The following is a 15330-nucleotide window of genomic DNA, read 5'->3' as shown; positions in this document are numbered from 1 at the left end:
TGGTTGAGCTTCAACCTGGTCAGAAAGTTTGGGTCATGGCCCCTGTGGAACCTTGTGCGCTCAAGGACAGGTGGACTGGACCATTTGAGGTTGTGGAGAAGAAGAGCGATGTCACCTACTTGGTGGACTTGAAATCTCCCAGGAACCCCTTAAGGGTCCTGCATGTCAACCGGTTAAAGCCCCACTTAGAAAGGTCCGAAGTGGGCATGCTCCTTGCCACAGATGCTGGGATGGAGGAGGAGAGTGAGCCTCTTCCTGACCTCCTGTGTGCAAAAGAAAAAGATGGGTCAGTGGATGGTGTTGTCCTCTCTGACACACTGACCTCTGAGCAGCAGCAAGATTGTCGCCATCTGTTGGTACAATTCCCTGATCTGTTCTCCTTAATCCCTGGTGTCACTCAGTGGTGTGTCCATGATGTGGACACCGGGGACAGCACTCCTGTGAGGCACAAGGCCTACAGGGTGACTGAAAAGGTCAGAGCATACATCAAGGAGGAGGTCTCCAAGATGTTTGCCTTAGGGGTGGTTGAGTCCTCTAGCAGTCCTTGGGCCAGCCCAGTGGTCTTGGTCCCAAAGGCTGCAGCGCCTGGTGCTTCACCAGAACTCCGGTTCTGTGTGGATTACCGAGGACTCAATTCGGTCACCAAGACTGACGCGCACCCCATCCCCAGAGCTGATGAGCTCATCGATCGGTTGGGGGCTGCCCGGTACCTTAGTACGTTTGATCTAACGTCTGGGTACTGGCAGATCGCCTTGACTGATGGGGCAAAAGAGAGGTCTGCATTCTCCACACCAGATGGGCACTACCAGTTCCGTGTGATGCCCTTTGGGATAAAGAATGCCCCTGCCACATTCCAGAGGTTGGTTAACCAGGTATTGGCCGGGCTGGAAGATTTCAGCGCCGCCTACCTGGACGATATAGCAGTGTTCAGCGCCAGCTGGGAGGAACACTTGCGCCACCTCCAGGAAGTGTTGTTGGCCCTGCGCAGAGCAGGCCTCACAATCAAGGCTAGTAAGTGCCAGATTGGGCAGGGTTCAGTGGTGTACTTGGGGCACCAAGTAGGGAGTGGCAAGGTGGCCCCCCTGCAACCCAAGATAGATACCATCCTGGCTTGGGAACCGCCCAAAACCCAGACTCAGGTGAGAGCCTTCTTGGGTCTCACGGGTTACTACAGGAGGTTTGTCAAGGGGTATGGCAACATTGTGCACCCCTTGACCTCGCTGACTTCCAGGAAGCAGCCGAGACTTGTGATCTGGACTGACGCCTGTCAGAAAGCCTTTGACACCCTGAAAACTGCAATGTGTACAGCACCGGTCCTCCAGGCACCCGACTTTTCAAAAGAATTCATTGTCCAGACGGACGCTTCAGAGCATGGTGTGGGGGCTGTTCTAGCACAGATGAATGAGGAGGGCCGAGACTTACCTGTAGCCTTCATCAGCCGGAGGTTACTTCCCAGGGAACAAAGGTGGAGTGCGATAGAGCGTGAGGCATTTGCTGTGGTCTGGGCGCTGAAGAAGCTAAGACCCTACTTGTTTGGGTCTCACTTCCGGGTTCAGACGGACCACAGGCCCCTCAGATGGTTAATGCAGATGAGGGGTGAGAACCCAAAGCTGTTGAGGTGGTCCATTTCCCTACAGGGGATGGACTTTACGGTGGAACACCGCCCTGGTACAGATCACGCCAATGCTGATGGTCTGTCCAGATTTTTCCGCCTTAGTGATGAGGACTCCCTGGGTGAAGGGTAGTTCTCCCCACATTTCAGCTGGAGGGGACACGTGTTAGACCTGGCATCATTGGCATGAGTCTCTCCTCCATTTTTTTCTGTTTGCCTCCTCTGTTTACGATGTTTTTGCTGGATTATTGCTTTGGGCACTGTGCCACTGCTGATCAGTGCCACAGTGCAAGTGCTCCCTATGCTAAATTGTTACGTTGATTGGTGTTACCATGATTGGCTTGGTTGACTTACTGTTCAGACCCTAGTCTAGTGCACTGCGCGTGCCAAGGGCGTGTAAGTTAACTGCTGCTGGTGGGCTTGCAGCACTGGTTGTGCCACCCACAGAAGCCGCGTGCAAAATGTGTCTCAGGCCTGCCACCGCGGCGCCTGCGTGCAGTCCCTGACTGCCATGTCGACTTGGTAAGGAAACCTACTTACCAGTCTCTAAACCTTCCCTTTGCCACATTTCAGACACCTCTATGGTAGGCCCTAGGGCAGGGTGCATTGTTGGTAAAAGGTAGGTCATGCCCTGATGTGTGTGGCATGACCTAATAGTGAATTACAGCCATTTTCGTTTTTCACTATTGAAGGGCTACCTGCCTCCAATAGGCCAGACTGGGCAGACTGATTATTAACTCCATTATAATCTATCTGACTCAGGGAGCATGGTAGCAAGCCGAGTTTAGTATCCCTGAACTCAGAATTTAATAACACACCCTTTAGGATGGATGGTTTTTAAATTCTATGTTTGAAAATAGCACTTTTAGAAAGTGGCTATTTTCTTGTCCAACTATCTACCGGTCTCTGCTGGTTTGGTGTGTGTGTCAGGGGCTGAGTGGCTCCAGAGGTCTGAGTGAGTCAGTGTGGGGTGAATGGGGCGTTTACACGTAGAGTGAGGGAAGAGTAGCCTGCCCTGCCTGACACAATACTGGCCCCGCCTCCTGCTGGGCGACTGATAGCCCTGCTCCTACCAGTGACAATACTGGCTCCGCCTCCTGCTGGGCGGCTGAGTACTCTGCCCTGCCCAGTGAATAGGCCAGGTGCCTCTGCCTGGCAACACCCACAACAAACCTGAGATGGTGGGAATCGCCCTGCTTGGACAAAGGGAACAAAGGGAAAAAGGGGTATAAGAGAAGGACCCCTGAACCAAGAACTCAGATCACTTCTGACAAGGAAACCTGTACCAAGGACAAGAAGCCTGCTGATCTAAGGACTTGCCTCCCCTTTCTGCCAGAGTGCTGTTTTGCTGTGGAGGAACCTGAAAGCTGCTTCTTTATTTTTGCCAAGGAACAAGGAGAGAGGAACTTGGTGTGTACTCTCTGAACACTTGCTAGGAAATCTCCAAGGACTGGAAGAGTGCCAGTCTCCTGTTGAAGTCACAGGGCCAAAGGACTTCACCATCTACTGAATTGCTGAATTGCTGGAAAGTGTTGTTTCCAGTACACAAGGGAAAATCTGCAGTCTCGACGCCAGCAGCAACGCCAGTGAGCAGTGGGTATCGGCCCCGGCTCCAAGTGATCCCGTCTCGACGCCGGTATCGACGCCAGTGAGGAGTGAGTATCGGCTCTACCTCCAAGCGACCCCGTCCCGACGCCGCTGCTGATCGCATCGACTCGACGCCCTTCTCGACGCCGTGAGCGCTGCTCCGGCCCGACATCCCTCGACGCCGCTGCGGATTGACCCGACTCCGAGGCACGACCTCGACGCCGATCTCGACGCCGTGGATCATCGTTTTCTTCGTTTCTCAAGGTACTGTACTTGTGGGGTCTGTTGCAACTCCAGGCTCGACGTAGCGCTCCTCGCGGTCGACGCCGAACCTTGGGAATCTTGTAGACTCGACGTCGTGTGACTCCTGTGGGGGTTACATTGTTGCCAAAGAACTGTGCTCAGAAGAATACTTTGCTAAAGAACTATTTGCCAAGAAGAAACCTTATTTGAACTATTATTTTTTTTCTTCCAAAGAGTATTTATTAAGACTGTGGTATATTTTTGTCGTTATTTGGTCTTGTGCTAAGCCTTATATAAAAATACTATTTTTATAATAACTTCTGTGTCGTGTCCATCTGTAGTGTATTCACTTTATTACTGTATGTGGTCATAAATGCTTAACACACCGCCTCTGAGATAAGCCTGTCTGCTCTGCCAAGCTACCAAGGGGGTAGCAGGGGTTATCTGAGTGTGTAATCCCCTTTCCCTGACTAGAGTTGGTTGGTCCCTATTTGTCAGAAGTGTATACCTCTGCCAACTAGAGACCGCCGGTTCTAACAAGGACTCTCTAAGTTTTTCTCTGTGGAGAGAGTGCACAGAGTTCCTGGGGGAAGCTCTCAGCCAGGGGCCCCTCTGCGCCCCCTACTCACCTGGCTTTTTCACTTTAGAGATCGGGATTCAATTCTCCAAACAGCCCGAACTGCCCAACCAGTACTGTATGACAATGTGCAGATTACCTTCTTTTCAGATTTCACCCTGAAAGTTCATAGGCAAAGGAGTACATTTCTAGAAGTCAAGAAGGCTCTGAGATAGAAGGGAGTGAAATGCTCTTCCCAGCTAGACTGCGCACTGAATCGTGGTGTGGACAGGGAGGATAGAATCAATTGGTCCAAAACAGTGTTATGTGTTCTATATAGCCCAACACTACGCCTCCCACCAGGATGTGCAGCAATACCTGGGTATCCATGTTACCTCGGATCCTAAGGTATTGATAACCAAAAATCTGCTAGGCCTTTTGATGCGTCTTAAGAATGATGTTCGCCATTGGAGATCTCTGCAATTATCTTTACTGGTGAGAGCAGCACTCTGTAAAATGATGGCTCTGCCCTGCTTTCTCCATGTGCTACAAAACACCCTCTTTCCGGTACCCGATACGTATTTTAAGGCAATAAACAGTGAAGTCAAGATCCTGTTGTGGGATGGAGGCTCTCCGCGTATTGCCCTTGTGAAATTGACATGGGTATGGTACGATGGAGGAATAGCATTACCCGAGCTCCAAATGTACTATAGAGCAGCGCAACTAACAACGGTTATTCAATGAGCGCACCAGCCCAGGGAGGAACCCGCCTATCACATGGACCGCCTGGTCCTTTAAACGGGAGGATACTGCCACTGAGCACTATATATTGCTCCATGCCACCTTCCTCTTGAGGGCCCAACAGCACCAACAGTTAGTTTCTGGCCCACAATCCTGCGAAAATATCATGTTTGTAAAGCGCACAGCTACTCAAAGAGTGTCCCGGAGCGAGCCCAAAGTGGAAATAGCAAAAGGAAGAAGAAACCAGCAAAGGAGGGAGAGAAGGCTTAATTGAAAAGAATAGTTTTAAGTCTTTGTAAAATTTTGGGGATCCTGAAGACTGCGCAAGCCAAACGGGAGTATATTCCAGGCAGCCGTCTCTGTGTAGGCCGGGGAGCTGCCACCTGTCCTTTTAAGGCGGAATCGGCGGGTGCACGCCCTCAGCATTGTAGAAGAGCGCAGTTGCCTTGTGGGGGCATAGAACTGAAAGCATTTCCTCTAAGTACACTGGACCACGCCCCTAAAGAACGGCATGTGCCATTATCAGGGACTTGAATTTAACCCTAACTTTCACAGGTAGCCAGTGCAAGTTTCGAAGGTGCTGCCTACTGCTGATCTACTTAGGGAGGTTGAGAAGAATTCTGGTTCTGGACAACCTGCAGTTTATCTAGTAGATAGCCCGGCAGACAGCACATTGACATAGTCAATACGAGAGGTAATGAGCACTCGAGTGACCGTCTTCCTTGCAGGTAAAGGCAGGAACTTTTTTTTTGTGATTTCAATATGCCTAAGCACATTCTTGTCAGTTTATTAATCTGAGTACCGAAACTTAACTTTGCCCAGGTTCTTGACAGGTTGGCGGGGTAGGTCTAGGAGACTCATCTGGCCAGGAAGCGTGCCAGTACTGAGGAGGAAAGTTACTAAAGAATAAAATCTCGGATTTATCCTCGCAGCATTTAAGCTGGGCGGCAGTGAGCCAATCAAACACTGCTGTAAGACAGGTTTTAACATGGGAAGAGGACGTCTCATGTTTTTTCCAGGTGAAAAGAAGCAGAGTGTCATCAGCGTATGCTATGACTTTAGCGCCCATGGGAAGAGGAGTTGGCCGAACGGCTAGGGTGGTCGTCCTCGAATCTGGGGAACTGGGTTTGAGTCTCGGCAATGAAGCTGAACATCCTGTGATTCTGGGCAAATCACTTAATCTCCCCATGCCTAACAAAAATGAATGTGTCCTCATGTAATGCAACTGGTGCTATGTAAAGCGCTCTGATACCCGATTCGGGACAAGTTTGCGCTATATAAAACTCTGTAAATCCAGATGAGGGGTGACATATAAATGTTGAACAGCAGGGGGCTCAAGACTAACCCATGGGGAACCCCCGTCAGTAGATTCTGAGTGTTAGACGCAAAGGGGGGATCCAGACCTGCTGAGTTCTACCCTCTAGGAAGGATTTCGGCCACCTCCATGCAGAGCCTGTAATGCCAAGCTCCTGAAGAGGAGCAGGGCGTGTGGCACAGTGTCAAACGTAGCTGATAAGTCCAAGAGGACCAATGCCACCCTGCCCCCCACATCTAATGTTTCACGTATGCACTTCAATATTTCCACCAGTGCTGATTCTGTACTGTAGGAAGCTCTAAATCCGGATTGAGCTGGGTGAAGAAGGTCATGCTGTTCCACAAAAGTGGTCAGCTGTTTGTTGACCAATTTCTCACAGATCTTAGCCACAGCAGGTAGCAGAGAAATAGGGCGATAACTGGCAGGAAGATTGGGATCCAGTGAGGATTGTTTTTAGTAAGGAGATAATCATCGCTGGATTCTAAGGAGAGGGAACTGTAGCCGCTGCTAGAGATGCATTAATCAGCGAGTTCATGCATGGATTAATTGCAACCGATGCACCGGCCAAGAGTTTGGCTGGACACAGGTTCTTAGGAGAGCCGTATTTAAGGGTGGTAAGGGCAGCCAGTGAATCCGCCACCGAGATGGGTTCAAAGGTAGTAAGTTTGACCAGAGTGGAAGGAAGTGCCAGAAGGGGCGGGGGGGGAGTAGCGGGGGGTGGAGTGAAGGGATGCCGCAGCTGCGGTCTGGCTGTCCCGTTAACCAAAGTGGAATTGCAGCACCCGAACCTTGTTTATAAAAAAAGTTCCTCGCACCATGAGAGAAATGGGGTGTGGCTGTTAGTTTCTGCTTTAGGTATTACAAATCTTTGCACAATATTAAAAATGCCTTTGGCGTTCTTGCCAGCTAGGGCAATACGTTCAGCATAGTAGGCGCTCTTAGCTTGAACAATGGTGGCATAGTAGGCCTTTTGAGGGAGGCTTTGACCACAGTACAATAATCCTGTCTCCATTTCCGTTCCAGCCTTTTACATTGCTGTTTCTGCATTCTCAAGTAGATCAAATTGGGATGGGTAAAGAAGATTATGAGTGCCACACCTATGTGGGACGCTGAACATTTGGGTACAATGGCAAAAAGGCAGGGATGTGACAAATGGGACCTGATACGGATCTCTACAGTGGGGGGCATAGGTACTGCCGAAGGGGTGATTCCCTATGCGGACCTACAAAAAAACTGAATTCGCTCTCAGGGAGATCTTCTGTGATTTGGAAATCCGACATGCTCTCCAGACGGTGCTGCCCTCTGGTGAAGATTTACTGGAGTCGTCTCCACTGGAGAGCAGACCACTGGAGGAACATCTCACTACCAAGGTGATTTCACTCACACGAAAACTCAAAGAATTCCCCAGACACTCTCACCCAGCTTCGGGAACACTTGGAGACAGACCTGAATGAACTGCTGGACGAAGACCGGACTGAAGCCCAGACTTCACCGTGGGAGGTGGCCTTGCGACTGTGCTTTGGCTTAGTGCAGCTTAAAATATTACATAGAGTCTACATATCATGTACCACACGGGTAAAGATAGGTAAACAAATGAATGCAATGTGTCCCAGGTCATGTGTACAGGCAGGAACGTTGTTCCATATCCTTTGGGAATGTCCAATGGTCCAAACCTACTGGGAAGCGGTGATGTTGTGGGGATGCCCACTAAAATGGAGGGAACTTGGGGGGAAGTGGAATGTATACAGGGGAAGTCCATGCACCGCCTCGAGGTCTGGTACGTGATCCCAGATCACTTGAGAACGCGGTATGTTCAGGCTCTAGATACTGAAAGTAATAGCCCATATGATTGATCCTTGCCGGAAACGAAAAAATGACTGCTGCTTCTTGCTGATACTCAACAACTAGATAGCATAGAGTTGAGTCAGAAATGTGAAATCGACTGTTGACACGCTTGCTGTTGATCACCAATTATATAATAATGTGACATATGTGATGCTGTGATAATTTTATATTAATAAAAAGATTTTAAAAAAGAAAATCCTGGATCATCAATTAAGTTGCATTTAGAGATACTGCTCTAAGGGCAGTTATCTAAGAAACACAATCTTTTTAGGTAAATGACAATGGGTAAGTGCTTTTGGATGTGCCAAAATTGGTTATCAAAGGAGAATTAATAGCACACACTTCCATTTTCATGCAACTATTTAAACAAAATAAAGACAGACTTAGAAACCAGAGTGAAACAGTTATAAGCTCACCACAAGACAGATTGCTCCAAGAGGACCCATAGGGATTTCAGCAGTCACAGGAGAACTAGAACAACTGGTGTAGGAATTGGTTGGAAAACTGTTCTATATTAAACAGAAATATTACAAAAATGGTCACAAATAGACTTAATCATGTCCTACGACCTGAAGAAAACACAGATGAGGAAGAATATTGCAGCAATTAAAGAAGCCAGTGCCGCAGCCACACACTTTGTTGATGCTACAAAATGATATCTTCCCTTCAATGACTTTAATCAATTTTGGCTTGCTTGAAACTCAATTTACAAAAGAAGTAGTAAGGACAGTCATACAGGATTTTCCAAGCCATAACATTTAAAATGCAGCTATGCTCCTTAGAAACAAATGGTTACAGTCAACCCGTTTTGTTCAGGAACGGCTTAAGGGAAAAATGTATTTGCTTAGGAAGACCATTGTGCTGGATAGTCCAGATTGTGTTGCTCCATTTGGCAGAACCATCAATTGAGTTTAACAAGTCGTTATTTGCAACAATAACAAGCCATACCAGTCAATAACTGCAGTGGACGTGTCGAAATCAGCAACCATACGAATGCAGGGGTGGTGGCTTGCAAGGGATGGCTGACTTCCATCCTTGCGTTCACATTCTCAATTGCAGAATGTTACCTCAAAATATTTTGTACATCTGGTCAATTTTATCTTCCAGCTATTGTATCTAGCAAAATGAAAAATTACTATAACAGAAATGTATGCAGGGGCGACATCAGTAGTTAATATGAAATTCAACTCATGACAAATTACTATTTTACAATCTGACTGACCAAAAATCAATATGTCTAGGGTGTATCTGTGTACATACACTGGAAGCATTTAAAATGATCTAAATACTATTTCATTGATTATGTGGAAAAATATTGCTGAGATATAATTGGGTCACGTCCCGTTTGTAACCAGTCTTGTGTGTAAGTACAATTACAAAGGCACTACAATTTTATTTTTCTTGATGCAGAATTGCAAACCAAATATAAGAAAATTAATTAACTATAAATGATACACAGGTACAACAGTTAGTAAATGCTACGATTGGTTTCTACAAATATTGTATTAAAATATGCTAGACAATTCCCACAATATGAAAAAATGTACCTGCGTAAAACAGCAATGATAACTGTATTTTCTGATGGTTTGGTCGCTCGGATGGACCTTAAAAATAAAAATAATTATTAAAGTATGTTTAGTGTGAAATTACTAAATACCCTTTGCTCTTCATCCGTTTAAAGTACACTAAAACAGAATTATCCTTACTGAATACATGGAGTGAAGCAATACTAAATTAAAAGATAATAAAATGCACTTCATTTACAACTACCATCATGTTAAAGACCAGTAACAGAATATTTAACAGATCTTTAATAAATCATAATACAGCCATCTTTTAGACATACTGAAAAATTCAAAACACAGCTTATTAAGAGAAAGTGAGCAATAAGAGAATGATCTCTTACCTGTAATCATAGTTCTCCTTCAGGGGCTCTCCATTGAAAAAATCATAAGCACTGAATATTAACAGGATCAGGGGCGCTTAGAGCACTTCTTCCACCGTTCTTGAGGAAGGCCACTTAAAATGAAATAATTTAGTAAACTATAAAAACTGGTTATACCGGCTAATTATTTTTATTTACTTGACAAAATGAGAAAAAAGAAAATATATTTTACATATTTAAATGTCACTGGAAAACCAGGTGACAAGTTAAAAAAATGCGTTCATAAACTTTCTTTCTAATGGAAATGGAGGGAAAGGAACCAAGGGCATTACAGTCCTACAAGCTACAGCCATGCCAGGCTGAAAAGTGACTAGATGATTCATAGCCCTCTAGTGTTCCATCATGCTCTGTAGGTGAGTTACCTCAGTTCTTTTATACAACAGAGTCAGAGGATACCATTCTAGGGAAGACAGACGTCTATTATCCCTTCCACCGAGGGCAAGGGTGGGATGCTTATTTTAATGGAGATTCCTCTGAAGGTGAACTAGGATTACAGGTAAGAAACCATTCTTCCTTGTTCAGGGGAATCTCCAATGATAATAATAGACGCTAAATTGAATGACTAGCCCATTCCTAATATGAATGAATAAAGCGGGGCTTGTAAAGCGCAACAGCTGCTCCGAAAAGTATCCTGCGCTAGAAACGAATGAGGAATTAACAATATTATGCTTGAGCGAAAAGCCAAGTCTTCAGCTTCTTCCTAAACATAGGTTCAGAGGCTACACAGCAAAGATCAAAAGGGAGCTTGTTCCAGGCTAAGGCTGCCAAAAAAGAAAACAAGTGGCCATCCTTTATGGCTACCTTACTCTCAGAACCTTGGCCAAAACATCATGACACTAGCACAATCCCCTACCCAGAGTGTAAGGGTGTATTCTGGCAACTAAATATTGAGGCCTAGAGCTGAAAAAGCTCTGTGGGTCAATACCAGTACTTAGTAAAGAAATTGCTTCTTTTCAGGGGGTCAATGGAGAGACCTCAGATAGGGAGGTACTGATGTTTTAAAATGTAGCTTAAGAATAAGCTGCGCAGCTGCATTTGGCACAATCAGGAGTCTCTTAACCAAGTAATCCATAATGCCCAAATAAAGTGTGTTGGCATAACCTAGGCTAAAGATAAAAAAGGCATGGACAACTGTCTTTCTGGCAGATAGTGGAAGGAAGTGTAGGAGTTTCTTGAGTGCCCGAAGCAGACCAAAACAGGTCCCACCACAGTAGACACTTGTGGCTGTAAAGAGAACTGGTTTTCAAATTTGACCCCCAGATATTTAACCCCTTCCACTCACCAGAAGAGGTGGAGAAGGGGCTCTGTCAGGCCAACAATCAGCCCACTTGTCAGAAGAAAATGACCCAATAGAAGAATTTCTGTCTTGTCCATATTACACATCTAGTGATTCTGATGCATATATTCAAATACAGCTCTAAGACGCAGCTTAAGTCGGCCAGAGTCAACGTCTTCCCCCTTATGAAAGGGGACTAAACGCTTTGTGTTGTCTGCATATGAAATTACCTTAGCTCCAAAAGACTCAACCAACAATGCCAAAAGCAACAGATAAACATTAAATTGAGTGGGACTCAATGCAGACTTGATCCGATCCAATCATGAAAAGGACATTTTCTATAGCTAGTAATAGCTGCCATCTGGATTTTAATGAAAGAGAATTGTATGCGTGATTTGGCCAAATGAATAAGGTAAAGCAATAGTGCTTCTTTCTCACAGGCTGTATGGTAAAACACCACCAAATTCAGAATATATTCAACTTAAATGAAAATAAAACTCTCACGGATGGGCATTTAGTCTTCTTCAGTATGTTCATGCACTCATTTGTTGGTTAAAGTGACTATAATGAAGGAGTTCAGGAGCCGCACAGTCAAATTCAAAGATGGTAAGTTGGGATGTAAATTTAGCCCCCAAACTTGTGCAGAGGCCCTGCCTGCACAGCAGCTTCCTCCATTGACAGGTTAAGAAGGTCTGTGCACCAGCATAGTTAGGATTACTAGGGTGAAATGAGATTCATCCTAGCTCTTGAGTAATTCAGTTTGATTAAGACTGCTAGATTTAGGGCAATTGGTATAAATGCATAATAAATTCTACTAACCATTGAATCCTTAGGGCATTGCCCTTTGTTACTTGGTGGTAAAATCATGAAGCATTATTTTGTTTACTGTTCTTGCAAACAGATTTAATTGAGAGAAACCCCAGTTGCAGAGGACATCTGATGGAGCAAGGGCTCGTATAAAAGACTTGCGCGGATGCAATCCTCTCATGTAACTCAACACTGTATTATTAAAGTATTGTGCAAATTAACATGCACCTCATTACATTTTTTGCAAGATGAAGCTTGCATATGTGTTTTAATAACAAGTGACCCAAGTGAGACTTGAAATGGCTGCTAACGCGGGAAACTGTACTGCGCATGCGTCAATTGCATCTACGTAGTACGACGGTCTTTCGCTTGGATGGAATTTTCTGCAGCTGCGCATAAGCATCTAATATGGCTGCTTGAAAGCTCCCATGTTAAGCATCTGCTTTGCTGAAACTAAAACATGCTATGTACTAAATGCTTTTTCGGGGAGAGCTATTATAAGTAAATGGGGTTAGAGTAGAGATAGGTGGTATACAGTGAAATCATTTTCTTTTGAATTTAATATGTTTTCTTTTGACTTCTCTACTAGTTCGTATTTGGGTCTCAGAGAGATGCTAATGGTTGTACAGCACTTGACTCCTCACGCATGTGCAGTAACAACAAGCTGGGAAACCACGATGGTGTACTTGAATCTCGTCCAAGGCCACATTCGCAACATGTCCTGGAAACCTGATGGACATCCCGAAATTTGAACAAGAATAAAGCCACATGTATACAAATTGTTGATAAAGATGTGAATGCGGGTGGGAAATAAAGCTTGGGAAAATAAAATTAATGGGCGGGAACATTGAACAAAGAACTAAAGAAAATTATTTACCTTAGCATGGTGTGATGATCATCCCCCCTTGACTGTCCAATCAGAATTAGGGCTTCCATGAAACTGAAAAATTAAGGGGTGGTACATCCCATTAGAAAGGTATAATTGAGGTAGTTTAGTTAGTTATGCTCGTGTTGCCGAGATGCTGAGAGACCGGGATGCTGTCCGAGAACTGAATAAATGCTGAAGAAGAATCGATTTCCAGACTTAGAATTCGAGCCAATTAAATAGAAGAAGATCGCGGAAGAAGATCGCGGAAGAATAGAGGAGGAAGATAGTGTCAGAGAGGGTTGCGACGGAGGCATCGTATTGTATCTAGAATCCTGTCCTGAAAACCTTTCCTGAAGTCTTTGTTACCTGATCTTTCCCAGGGGACTCTCCCAGCTCCTTGGCCAAGGGGTTGGTTTCCACACCATCCTAGGTAACTATAATTCTGTGTAGTAGGTCATTGTGCTGCTCTCCCTATCTTCTCCTTTCTGAAGTACCGTCATTGTGAAATATCAATTTAATATAGGTGACAGAGTAAAGAATTAATTGACTTTTCTTCCCTGGAGAAACGGAGTTTGTACTGTATTCTTGTTTGGCTCACATGAATTAACTAGATAAAGATTTAAAACTTCTCCTGAGCCTGTGGTTATTTCAGAATGGTAAGGAATATGAATAACCCTGTTGCCATTTCACCATCAACTAGTTCCAACTATTAGGTCCATTGACCAGAGGAAAGAACTTTTTGATCAGTGAAGATTAGTTACATTATGACAGGTAACTAATCTCATAAATATTATAATGTTAGCGAACGTCTTGAAAACTGGGTATAAAGCTATTGGGGTTAGATGCACGGCCTTAAAACCTGGAGATTGAAAAGAAAAGCCATTTCCTTATGAGACCAAGTCCCTTGAATATGTAGATGAACTGTGGAGGGCTGCCCAATCAGCAAAAGAGGCATCCGTCACAATTGTCTGAGACAGGAAGTCTTGAGCAAAGGTCATCTAACAAAGGAGGTTCTTCGGGTTGCATCACTAGTTAAAAGACTGGATTGCGAAGGGGAGGAGCCTAGCGCTTGACCAAGATGGCCGCGTGAGCTTTGAGCTCCCGAGACCCTCGTGCCCTCCGCCGTCTATCCTGTATATAATCCTGTTTGTATGCATGGCATCGTGTAGATGACTTGTCAGGGAGGCGATCGATGCCACCCGAGGTCGAATCGCCCACCGGGAACCGGAGTTATGCATGGCGGAAGATTGAGGCCCATCTCCGAGGGATGCCAGGGGCTCGAGTTGGCAGGACGCCCGACCTCTAATTGAACAACAGCGGCCAGGCGAGGTGTGAACTGCCGGACGGAGGTCCCTATCCTTTCACTTTCACTTTCTCGCCCTCTGTCTGCCCAGCCCAGGGAGTGCTCGCGGCTGCTTTATTATCATTTGGACTCTCTGCATGCCACACTGGCGACCCATCGTAAGACGGAGCACTCCTGATCTCTCTCGCTGAGAGAGGGCAGTCCTGTTTGAACCGACTTGCTTGAGCCCACCATGTCGGGCAAAGCAGAGGTGGACCGGCCGAAGCCTAAGGCCACCAGGCGGGGAGCCTACACTCAAGCCAATAACATGGACCGCTATGCCCAGCAGAAGGGGTCACCGGGTGCACCGAGCCAGTCCCCGGACACACAGAAGACTGCCACACCCTTGGCCCCGGAGCTCTCACTGCAGGATGTCATGGGTGCACTCGACGGGCTGCAGACTTTGATTGGGAGACAGTTTGATGCCCTGGCGCACAAAGTGGATACCATCTTGGTGGATGTTAATCTGATCCGCGCGGATTTGGGCAAAACAAATGATCGGGTCAAATCCCTGGACATCAAGACCACGGGCCTCGCCGATGATGTCTTGGACCTGCAGACCGAGGTCCGTAAGTTGAGGACCGAGAGTGATCTCGCCGCCCGTCGGCTGGAGGACTTCGAGAGCCGGGCCAGGCGCAACAACGTCCTCGGACGAGACTTCAGTGGACCTGCTCGTGGAGGACTTGGTGCTCAATCATCTGCAGCCTAAGGGTCTAGGGAAGTTCTTCGCAGTTGAGAGGGCCCATAGAGTGCCGGGAGGGCGGCCCAAGGTGGGAGCCACACCGAGGCCGATCGTCGCCCGGCTCTTTCATTTTCGAGACCGGGACGCTATCCTGCAGGCCTCGAGGGTAACGGGCCCGGTCCCCTTCCAGAACGCGTCGGTGAATTTCTATCCTGACTTCACCCAGCAGGTGCAGAGGCAGCGGCAGGGCTTCCTGGGGGTGAAGAGGAGGCTTCGGGAGAGGGAACTGAAATACGCCATGCTCTTCCCTGCCAGACTGCGCGTGGTGTTTGAAGACCGAACATTCTTCTTTGAGTCGCCTGCCATGGCGGATGAATGGCTGGACGCTCTGACTCGACGACGCACGGAAGAGGACACTGCCGTAGACGGGGACAGTGGCCGGGATGAACAAGGTTGATGTCTTCGGAACCGGACTGACTCGGACTGACTTTAGATAATGACTTGCAGTAAA

The 15330-nt window shown here is 46.5% G+C and overlaps 1 protein-coding gene across 6 annotated transcripts in view; it reads right to left on the bottom strand.

Annotated features, from left to right (window-relative positions):
- The window catches only part of PDE8A (phosphodiesterase 8A), a 2267087-nt gene that overhangs the window by 1302146 nt on the left and 949611 nt on the right, over window positions 1-15330 (bottom strand). For all 6 annotated transcript variants that reach the window (XM_085644266.1, XM_085644269.1, XM_085644268.1 and 3 more), the window contains exon 4: window positions 9447-9503. In XM_085644266.1, coding sequence (XP_085500392.1) covers window positions 9447-9503 — 57 coding nt within the window. The remainder of the gene's footprint in view (window positions 1-9446; window positions 9504-15330) is intronic.

Source organism: Triturus cristatus, chromosome 3_1 (genome assembly GCF_964204655.1).
Source record: "Triturus cristatus chromosome 3_1, aTriCri1.1, whole genome shotgun sequence".
Lineage (NCBI taxonomy): Eukaryota > Metazoa > Chordata > Amphibia > Caudata > Salamandridae > Triturus > Triturus cristatus.
The sequence above is the reverse complement of the archived record's forward strand: the minus strand, read 5'-3'. Positions and strand labels throughout refer to the sequence as shown.